The following is an 11,755-nucleotide window of genomic DNA, read 5'->3' on the forward strand; positions in this document are numbered from 1 at the left end:
CTGTCAATGAGACATATGAAAGGTTACACTGGTCAGTTTAAATAGACCGTAGTATACCAGTCCACTCTGCTGTTATGCCAAGGACGTTTTTGCTCATGTGAAGAGGATGATCTTTTCCGTCTAGTTTACATTAAAAAAATAAAAAATATTATAGTTTAACATTCAGATACATTGCGAATATGGAAAAATTTGGATATGTGCAGAACGAGACGTGAGCAATAACCTCCAAATAAGTTACATCTAGCCAAACCCGCGCTCGCTCGCTCGTCCTCGTCTGCACGCACACACCCACTGTCACGATCTAATGCACTGTAAATGCAGGATTTTTTTTAAAACAAATAGGCCTACCGGAATGCAAAAATTCAAAATCGAACATTTTGCAGAACAGGATCAAATAAAGTACTGGTCATTAATAATCGCATAAAATGTTTAATGTGAAAAAAGCGGTTCACGGACTGCGCAGCACAGCCACATGCGCCACAGTTACGTTTGGGATAATTTTATTTTTAATACTATAGTTTCATTTGAAAACATTGCAATTGCGTTTTAAAATACAACAACGAGCACCACGAAACTATTTAAAGAGGCGCATTCAGCGGTCTCCTTGACGGAAAACAGTCAACAAAGTAAAATGATCTCTAATGTACAGCGCGCTCCCTTCATTTTATCAAATGATCATAATCACATAATCATTTTACAGTCCTGCTACTAGCATTTTATTCAGACTAAAACCCCTTTAAATTCGGGTGAGAAAGCTTGTTTTTTTTCCGACTGGCTTTTGCACATAATAATACCGCTGCAGACGCATTTTGCAGCATTAAGCTTATTCATTGATTGTTCATTTAAACGACGATCGATCATGGAAATGATCAAATATTGACATCCCTAAATGCAAATGAGTTGGATGGAAACCTGGCTATTGTCTGCATTAAACCATGCTTCCGAACAAACGTAATTCACTGTTCTGTGCTGCTCCAGGACAGCTGTCTCTCCGAGCACGGTGCTGTCTGTGAGCGGGGCGGAGTAACGGAGCCCTCAATCACGCTGCAGTGTTTGTGAGAACTGCCACCTACTCCACCTCATTTACAGAGTGAAATTCTCTGACTACCTTTATCTCCCAGGACTGTTGTTGAATCTTCCAAAAGTTTTGGCTTGGGGTCCTTCACATGCGGCAGCAGCACTTTCCACCGCACCAATAACACGGGGCTGCCCGCCGACGTGCCTGAATTTAAATCGGCGCTACTAAACACGGATATCGGCCGATGCCGATATATAAAAAAAATGACAAATATCGTCCCGATATATCGGCCGACCGATATATCGGTCGACCTCTGGTAAAAATACTCATAAAAACGCCTTTGCTCATGTGCAAACAAGTGCGCGCCATGCACAACCGCGGATGATTTCATTTTCCGCTCAAGTCGAGGCTGGGGTGTGCGATATACAGTACATCTTCTGCGATAATATGGTAAGTGTTGTTGTAATGATGTGCAATCTGATGTTATCAAGTAGGCTATATCAACAAATCACACACAGAGTGCACGCAATAAGCAATAAGTGACTTACATTTTAGACATAATATTGCTAGTTTTTGCTCAATTTTGCTAACAAAAATAGTTCCAAACAAAGATCACAGCACTGTTTTGAGTCTCTGAGCAATGGATGGTGTTTACTTATTGAACGAATCAGCTTTTTGAACGAATCGGTTTAATAAATGATTCAGTGATTCACTCATTAACACAAATGCTTTGTTTCTGAATGATTTAGCCGTTTGAATGAATCGGTTGAATCTCAATGACTCACTCATTAACATTCATTTGCTGTCACCTGCTGGCGGTTTTAATTTCATATTTCGACAAAAAAAATTTTTTTACGTTTTAAATTATTTAAAATATCAGTATTCAACGTTTTATGTTAAAAACAAAGCATTAAGCCTATTTATGCATCTGTAACTGCATGTTAAATGGATCCATGTCTCCGCTGAAATACATTAAACTGTAGGCTAAATGCTATTTCAGATGCAGATTCCAGAAATGTTTTCTTATGTTGGAATGAAAGACACTAAGTACCGGATGAAGGGCTTCTTATTCTCCAAAAATACAAAATGGAAGAAAACTGAACACAATCTTGCTGCTTAAGCTGTGTAGGAACATTTATATATATATATGCTTCTTTTCCATTTTGCTTCTTTTCCATTTTCCATTTCAATACTTAAGTACGTTTAAGATTAAAAAAAATACTTTTCATACTTAAGTACAATAAATATAACATACTTTAAGACTTCTACTCAATATTCTAAGCGGTGACTTCAACTTCTACCAAAGTCATTTATCTGTACTTTTACTTGAGTATGGCATTCAGGTACTTGAACACCACTGTGTTAGTGTATAGCCTGAATTCTTTTACAGGACAGACTGTCTTTGGTTCCTTAGTGATGTTAATGCATGAGACCAATTTCAGTAACCCTAAATAAAATCTTTGCTGATGTCTGCAAATAGTGTTTGACTGCAGAACATCAAACCACACACAAAATGTGTTAGCATTATTTGATGTCTGGCGATTGTATTTAGGCTTCAAAATTCATATAAATTGTGTTAATTTGTGAAGATTATCATGATGACTTAAACATGAAGAATTATGTACTTTTGTTGAGCTTATTTTCTGCAATTATCCAAAAGCCAGTGGAAAAAGCCTATTGGGTTTTTGTTGAATGAATCAGGGTGATGCAAAGTTCTGGGTTTTGCTTACAAAACAGGTATGTCATCACTGCAGCGCTCTATTGACATTTTTTTGTCACAAAAACATTTTTCTAAATATCTTCTACTGTGTTTTGCAAAAACAGGAAAGTCATTTATCCCATCATTGTACCGGGATAAGATTCAGTGCCTCAGAATATTGAAAAGATTGCCATCTACTCGCTCATAAAATTTACACCAGCCACAAAGACTGAAATATAATGTCAAATGAAAATGTTAAAAACAGAGCAACTCATTTTATTGTTCTAGCAATTTCTTACATAAGTTTTGTAAAAATAATAATAATAATAATAATTGACATCAAACAACAGAAAACAATCAAAAGTCCAAAGAAAAGAAAAATGTTTATTGATCAGTATAACAACCTATTAATTAAACTATTAAATGTACACTACACGTCTCACAATTCAACCAACCAGACTGTGCCAACTTAAAGTAAAAGTACAACATGTACAGAAAAACCTGAACAAAAAGTGAGTTGTCCATCAAATGATTTTCTGAAAACAGAACAAGTCTTAATACGCAGCTTCATTGTAAATAGCACTGCGCACCTGATAAAGGCTTCGGAGTCTCTGTGTTTTATGTAACACTACTATCTCATCTACCGTGTCTCTTTTAAAGTTCTTTCTGCATGTGATCAACTGAAGAATAATGCTGCACTATCTTCAATGTAAGTAGTTTTATCTGTCTGTTCCTCTTTCTTAAGATTTCACACAAAGCCCAAAATAGCCCTGTAGATTCAGGAAGAGTGTCTCTGGTTCCTCGTAGTGATGCCAATGCACGAGACCAATTTCAGTAGCTCTAAATAAAGTCTTCAAACTTTAAACCGCACACACAAAATGGTTTAGTGTGTTGAGAATGGTGGTCAGTGTTGTCTCGTGTTTTTTTTTTTTTTTGCTTTGGCAACAGTCGTTGCACACCATTGTGTATTTATTTTTTTGTTTTTGTGTGTGTGTGTGTGTGTTTGTAGGGAAGTTGGCTAAATCTATTTAGTTATTGTAGGGGAATTTATAGTTAAAACCCAAGGACCAGATATGATGAATGAAGACCAGAAGTCAGAGATGCGTACAATTAAATAAAAATTTACTGAAGAACATGGTTTGTAGTTTCATCAGCAGAAGTCAGCTTCAACACTCACTATGGAGTTCGTAGGCCGCACTGCGTACAATTCAAAATCATCAACAATTATACCCTGACAGAGGATACTAATTGCGTCAATGCATAAGTCAACAAAATTCTGTTTGGTTCCAAAACCTAGATAAACTCTCTAAAGACGTATATCTGATATGCTGGGCATTGGCAGTTGAATGTTTGTCCTGGGACTGTCTGAGCTTCTCCCTGTACAGACAGATACTAACACACATAAGCAGAAAACATATCAGAACTTCAAGGCCACCTAGCCCTAGCTAGAATTTTATCAGTATGGTTTGTTACACACACACTATGAAGTCATCATCTTAGAGAGTAGAAGTACAGCATAAAGCAGGATTCTTTAATATCTCATAAGCCCACGTAAGGTTACACATTTTACTCTTGCCATAACTTGATTAATAGTCAAACAAGAAATAATGTAATAATATAATTAATATCAATATGAAGGATATAGCAACTCGGCATACATTCCTTCATTATTATAGTCTTTTTTTTTATTTATTTTTTTACCTGGTTCAAATTAGACTTGATCTAAACTATGTTGCTTTAAAAAGCAATAAATAAGCAACTGTCAAGGAGAGAATCGTTAAAAATTTTGAATTCACTGTCTGTGGTCGGAAGCTGTTAAAACCGAGCATCAGTTTGCACATATTCAACTTCCTTTTCCAGGACAGCAACACCAGTCATTCTGATGTTTGTTACAATGGCAGTAGATCGTCTGCTTGCATCCTTCATCCTTCTCCTCATCAGTATCACCGGTAATAAACTCAATTAAATGATTAATTTAATTACTTATTAATGATTAACTTTATGGTGATTGCTGCACAGGTCAAAATTTACACATTTGATAATCTACTGTCTATAGTCTGTCTCATGTATTAAACAATAGTAATTGCTAAGACTAAGTCTTGTCATTGTAATTATAATGTTTCTGAAAAACAGTCATTATCAGTCTGTCATAACATCTCAAGCAGAGTATCTGCACATATACATTTATTCATTTAGCTAATGCTTTTATCCAGATGCTTTTATTATTCGTACAGAAGCAATACGATCAGAGCTTTAAAATAAAGTTTCAAACGTCATCTAGAAGAAAACAGGCTAGAACAGGGAAGTAAAGCAGGCTGATAGTCTCTAACACAGATTTTATGTATAATTTCTGTTACATTAAGGAAAGGAAGACAAAAATGATTCTCTGGCTACTGTTTCTTGAAACACTATTTAGGGGTTAAAGCACAATGTGGTACTAGAGCTATTGAGATTTTATAAATCCATATAAAATCATTCAAATGAGTTACTTTGGTTATACTGCATGAACAATGAATCATAGAGATTTTATATACATAATGTATATTTACATTAGTTCACATGTGCTATTTATTCTTCATGTAGTCTGGAGTGTCATATAGTGCCAAAAATCAGCAAACACATGTTGAACGTTTTTTTCAGAATGGGTGCCAGTGGGCAAAGAAATGTAGCTTGTTGCCTATTTGCCTAAAATGTCTTTAACTCCAGAATGTAATCAGTCATTTGATGAAATTTGATACATGAATGTAAAGATCTTCACTCTAAAACAGTTAACAAATCTATAAAAATGATAAACCACTATGTGACGTTTGGAACACTAGACTTCTTATGATGCCATGTATTTGTCCATGGTTCTAATACAGTGTTTCAGTCAGAGATATTTATAGGATTTTCCTACTTGATAAATGCGCACTGATAATAAATCTACCTTTGTCTTGTGTCTTTAAGGACATTTATTTTAATGTGAGTGCAGCCTTAACGAATTGCTGAAACAATGATTCTTATGATTTATTTCACCAAATACAGGAATGTGAGTTGATAACATGGGGTGAGATGGGGGTGTAAAATGTTCTGAACTGTGTGTGTCTCTCTCCTCAGGGTTCAGTGCTGAGATCTCTGTGTTTGTGCAGACAGGAGCTTCTGTTCAACTGAATATACAGACACAACAACTACCAGAGTTTGATGATTTATACTGGACAAAAGATAAATCAGAGAATTTAGTTAGATATTCAAATGAATCTAAAAAAGTAAAACTTTACCCTTACTACAAGGACAGAGTGGATTTTAATGATAAAACCTTCTCTGTGACACTGAAGAACATGCAGAAGACAGACAGTGGACTCTACAGAGCAAGAGCAAGTGGAGAATCAGAGAACGATATTGTTACATACAGAGTATCTGTTATAGGTGAGTCTGATTTCTTTGTCTGATTGAATGTGTTTAAACGCATAAAAGCAATTTGTTAATTTTTTCACTTTTTTCTTTAAACCAGCTTGTTGCACTTTTTAATTCATCAGTTTTTTTCTGTAACTTCAATTACTGTTTTTCTCAATCAATTTTACACATATTTCTCCAAACTCAGGTCACTGTTCTCAAAACAGTTAACACTGTGACACTTTGTAATTGTCCTGAACAGATTGTACTCTTTCATTAATTTCATACAAATGACAAATTATGCAAATAATTTTCTCAAAACAATGTGCAAAAAAAACTCTCAAATGTTTTCACAATAGTTAATACGACCAACCAATACTTTAAAATATCTGAAAAAAAGGTTTTACACAAATCACAAACATTTATGTACTATTTGCCCAACCACGACAAACACAACTCTGGTATTTGTCATTCTATAAAATGAACATGGTATATTTTTGATTGGCCCTAAACTGATAACTATTCAGTTAATCATGCACTCAACACAGGAAATGCAGTTTTCCTAATCGCTTGCACATTTATCAGAATTGCTTTAGAGTAATAATAAAAGGGAAAGTATACAAAGAGCAAGAATGAATATTCAAAAATAAATAAATAATTAATAATAAAATATAAATAAAAATAAAAACGGAGGGGGGGTAAGGAAAGTGGTGTTAGTCTACAAGGTGGTGGAGTGGGTAGAGAAAGGGGTGTTATGAAAGAGAAGAAGAAGAATGGAACAGGTAGAAAGAGATGAGCAGAGAGGAGGATGTGAGAAAACAGGAGAGGAGAAGGAAAGGAAGAATAGATGAGTAGAGAGTACGGCACTGGTGTAGTGGAAAGAGCAAGAGAAGAAAATGTTAGAAGACGTGGACAGAGAGGAAGTGGACATTTTCATTTCAGATGAAATCAGAATTTCCCTACAGCAAACACACACACACACTCACTTTTTTTTTTTTGTGAAAAGTGGGGACATCCAATAGGCGTAATCGTTTTTATACTGTACAAACTGTATATTCTATCGCCCTACACCAACCCTACACCTAACCCTAGCCCTCACAGGAAACTTTGTGCTATTTCAGATTTTCAATACACTCTATTCTGTGTCATTTATATGCGTTTTGAAAAGTGGGGACATGGGGTAATGTCCTGAAAAGTCACCATCTCCTTGTAATACCTGTGTCATACCCTTTTCATTATACAAATCTGTGTCCTGATGTCACAAAAACGTGTGCGCACAAACACACGTGTATAGATAGACAGATAGATACAAACCCGATTCCAAAAAAGTTGGGACACTGTACAAATTGTGAATAAAAAAGGAATGGAATGATTTACAAATCTCATAAACATATATTTTATTCACAATATAATATAGATAACATATCAAATGTTGAAAGTGAGACATTTAAAAAATGTCATGCCAAATATTGGCTCATTTTGGATTTCATGACAGCTACACATTCCAAAAAAGTTGGGACAGGTAGCAATAAGAGTCCGGAAAAGTTAAATGTACATATAAGGAACAGTTTTTAAGGGACCAATTTGCAACTTATTAGGTCAATTGGCAACATGATTGGGTATAAAAAGAGCCTCTCAGAGTGGCAGTGTCTCTCAGAAGTCAAGATGGGCAGAGGATCACCAATTCCCCCAACGCTGCGGCGAAAAATAGTGGAGCAATATCAGAAAGGAGTTTCTCAGAGAAAGAAGTCAAGAGAGCTTGAAGTTATCATCATTTACAGTGCATAATATCATCCAAAGATTCAGAGAATCTGGAACAATCTCTGTGCGTAAGGGTCAAGGCCAGAAAACCATACTGGATGCCCGTGATCTTCGGGCCCTTAGACGGCACTGCATCACATACAGGAATGCTACTGTAATGGAAATCACAACATGGGCTCAGGAATACTTCCAGAAAACATTGTCGGTGAAACACAATCCATCGTGCCATTTGCCGTTGCCGGCTAAAACTCTATAGGGTCAAAAAGGAAGCCATATCTAAACATGATCCAGAAGTGCAGGCGTTTTCTCTGGGCCAAGGCTCATTAAGAATGGACTGTGGCAAAGTGGAAAACTGTTCTGTGGTCAGACGAATCAAAATTTGAAAATTCTTTTTGGAAAACTGGGACGCCATGTCATCCGGGACTAAAGAGGACGAGGACAACCCAAGTTGTTATCAGCGCTCAGTTCAGACAGTTGAGCAACTAGAAGCCTGTATTAGACAGGAATGGGACAACATTCCTATTCCTAAACTTGAGCAACTTGTCTCCTCAGTCCCCAGACATTTGCAGACTGTTATAAAAAGAAGAGGGGATGCCACACAGTGGTAAACATGGCCTTGTCCCAACTTTTTTTGAGATGTGTTGATGCCATGAAATTTAAAATCAACTTATTTTTCCCTTAAAATGATAAGTTTTTGTCAGTTTAAACATTTGATATGTCATCTATGTTGTATTCTGAATAAAATATTGAAATTTGAAACCTCCACATCATTGCATTCTGTTTTTATTCACAATTTGTACAGTGTCCCAACTTTTTTGGAATCAGGTTTGTAGTTATGTTTTTATTGATAGTCTGTTAGACAGACAGATAGATAGATAGATAGATAGATAGATAGATAGATAGATAGATAGATAGATAGATATCCACCACTGTGCTGTAAAAGACTGATCTGTAGTTTTCAGAAAAGTTTATTTGCAGTTCTTGCTGCTAAATTTGGCACAAACAGATTTTAAGTTTAAAGGGGCAATTCATTTTTTCTGATGGGTAAAAGCATATTCTGTTGAAGAATTGCAATAAACGTATTTTCCTTAGCATATTTGTGCTTCTACAGCTGAATGTGTTTTATAATCAATAGAGAAAACGATTATAGATTTGATGTTTTGAATATTTATTTTTAATTAATACTTTACTAGAAAAACATTGCAGTGCTTCATTTTGCAGTAAAGTTGAACTGTTTGGTTAAGATAATTTTGTGATTGGATGGCTGTGGAATTTTTTTTGAGAACAAGTACATTGCATTGGAGAAAAGTGTCAAATGGATTGAGAAAAACTGTAAAGCAAAACAACAGCTGGAGTCCTTATGACCATTTTTGTTCAAAACATTTTACATAGAGAATACAGAAAAATACATGGTTAAAGAAATATTTTGGATCATGATTACACTTTGCATTGTGTTTAGATTTTAATGTACAGTTTACAGCATCATTACTGTTGTCTTTATTTAACAAAACAAATGTTTAAAGGTTTTTTATTAAATAATAATAATAAAACACTGAGCTGTAAACTGTAAATGTGATCTTGGGGTAAATGCGTGTTTCAGATGCTGTGCAGGCTCCTGTCCTGAATGTGAACTCAAACAGGTTCAGCAGTGACTCCTGTACTGTGAACTTCACATGCAGAGCTCACGAGCTCATGATTAACTCTAGCTATCAGAACAACAGATGCTCTCCACAGGAAGTGACATCACAGATCAACACTCTCATCCTGGATTGCAGCACGAAATACATAATCTGTAACCATAGCAACCCTGTCAGCTGGAAACAAGCCAGAATAAACATCACACAGCTCTGTGACGGTAAATGTCTGTTTCAACATTGATAACTAGTCTTTATCTCACAAATCAAATCTCTGTTCTTGGTTTACACATTACAAGCTACATTTTCTGATGATTTATAATGATAGTCGTTAACAGACTGTAAACTTACTATAGACTGATTTTTACATTTCTTCTTATTACTTTTCAGACTCAGAGAATGAAAGGCCAATCACACTCTACTATGGCCCAACTTTCATGTTTGTGCTCCTTATTGTGTGTGTTGTTGTGGGAGTGATAGTGTTTGCTGGTTTGATTCTTTACTGTTGCTGCAAGAATAAAACAGGTTTGTCCATCTCAAATTTACTGAAAGAAATTATCTCCTATTTAAACTTGAAATTGATTATGTAGTACAAAAAGTTGAGAAGTTTAGTACTAAATGATTAATGTACAGGCTAATATTTGATTGGTCTGTAGCATATTAAACCAAGATACCTCATTGTGTCTAGTTTTGTCTCACTTTCTATAGATTTAGGTTTATAATTCATTTTCCTTTAGGTGCACAGCATTTCTCTAAATTTAAATGCACAGAGTGATCTTTTCAGTGACAGAGATCTTTTCTTTTCAGATTTTTGCTTGTGTTCTAACTGAACTAAATGGTTGCTGATGTTTGCAACAAATACTCAAAACATTATTTTAAATTTCATACCCTCTGTTTTATAAAGTTGGACCAGTAGGTTCCATTCGACTTTATAAATACTACACAGACTCTTAAAAATAAACTTTCTCACAGTGTCTGTCATACACTTTTATATTAAGAGTAGTCTAGTGAATCCAGAATATTAATATTAAACGTATAGACTGTCAGTCTGTCTTACATGAGAGAAATCTCACCTTTTTGAGTCTAAAATCTTGATAGAATCAAATGCAAACAAACATATTTCCACACAACCTGTAATCTGTGAAGTAAATTTATATTCTGATCTCTCAGATGTTAAACAGGCTGATGATAAAGACTATGATGATGTTGAGGTAAGATTTAAATAATATTCCTGCAGACGTCAGATAATAAATGAATATTAACTGTGTTTCACTTGACATTCTGTGATGGTTTGTTTTAGACTCTGATTCGGAAGATGACAGGAGATACATGGACCACCGTTACCTACTGTACAGTATGATGACACCAAACACCTTCATGAATGCTAAAGACTCACAAACAGCTTAACTCAAAAGTGAAGGTTCTGTCATAAGTTACTCACCTCATGTTGTTCTAAACCTGTATGATTTTCTTTCTTGTTTCAAATCCATTGTTTTGAAGTCAGTAGATTTTAATGGGATTTGGTTAAATGCCTGAAAAAAAACTCAATATATTTTAAAGTTTATTATATGACAATAAAATACACAAGTTGGAAATTTTGGGTTAGACTAGTTTGCAAGAGCACAATTGTAAACACAATGCGTTTTTATTTTTGGACTAGTGAGTAGATGAGTTGACCTGGTTAACATGAAGACATTTAATGTCCCGACAGCCTTTCTATTTAGCCACTTGTAAGAAACCACCTTTTTCAAGAAACACAAATGTTTAAAGGGGTCATGTGATGCGATTTAAAATTCTCCTTTCTCTTTGGAGTGTTACAAGCTCTTGGTGAATAAAGAAGATCAGTAAAGTTGCAAAGACTAAAGTCTCAAATCCAAAGAGATATTCTTTATAAAAGTTGAGACTCGTCCACGCCCCCCTGAAAATGGCCCGTTCTAACACGCCCCCACATCTCTATGTCAGTATCTGGGAAGATGTTCAAGCAAAGAAAGAAGGCATACCTTTTATTCTCTTTGTAGTATTGTTGTTGCCACCTCTGCCATGTCGTATAGACGCTGTGTGTTTCACTGTGAAAGCGAAACTACTTTGATTAGCCTTCCAAAAGAGGACGATATCTGCTTCGTCATGCCTGGAGCTGATCCGTGCTGGTCGCTGAGGAAATACATCAACTTTGCACTGTGGACGAAGCGAGTCCAGCCCGGGGTCGTCACATGTGGTTGCCGCAAGCACAAGGTATGCTCCTTTGTAGAATCCGCCTCAAGCCGCCCGCCT

General features: G+C 35.6%; 1 protein-coding gene across 1 annotated transcript; it reads left to right on the forward strand.

Moving 5' to 3' along the window:
- The first annotated feature begins 1,829 nt into the window (after nucleotides 1–1,829).
- LOC109074402 lies at nucleotides 1,830–11,079 on the forward strand. Its single transcript, XM_042718990.1, has 7 exons — nucleotides 1,830–3,426; nucleotides 4,578–4,666; nucleotides 5,814–6,122; nucleotides 9,451–9,705; nucleotides 9,875–10,009; nucleotides 10,655–10,695; nucleotides 10,785–11,079. Coding segments are annotated over exons 1-7 (891 nt in total). The 5' UTR covers nucleotides 1,830–3,424; the 3' UTR covers nucleotides 10,845–11,079.
- Nucleotides 11,080–11,755: the final 676 nt, after the last annotated feature.

This window comes from Cyprinus carpio, chromosome B2 (assembly GCF_018340385.1).
Source record: "Cyprinus carpio isolate SPL01 chromosome B2, ASM1834038v1, whole genome shotgun sequence".
Taxonomy (NCBI): domain Eukaryota; kingdom Metazoa; phylum Chordata; class Actinopteri; order Cypriniformes; family Cyprinidae; genus Cyprinus; species Cyprinus carpio.

Bases quoted from the DNA above. Each gene is read 5' to 3' on its own strand.
- LOC109074402 (XM_042718990.1), top strand. The intron at 4,667-5,813 runs GTAATAAACTCA...CTCTCTCCTCAG, and splicing joins TCTCCTCATCAGTATCACCG to GGTTCAGTGCTGAGATCTCT. The intron at 10,696-10,784 runs GTAAGATTTAAA...GGTTTGTTTTAG, and splicing joins AAGACTATGATGATGTTGAG to ACTCTGATTCGGAAGATGAC.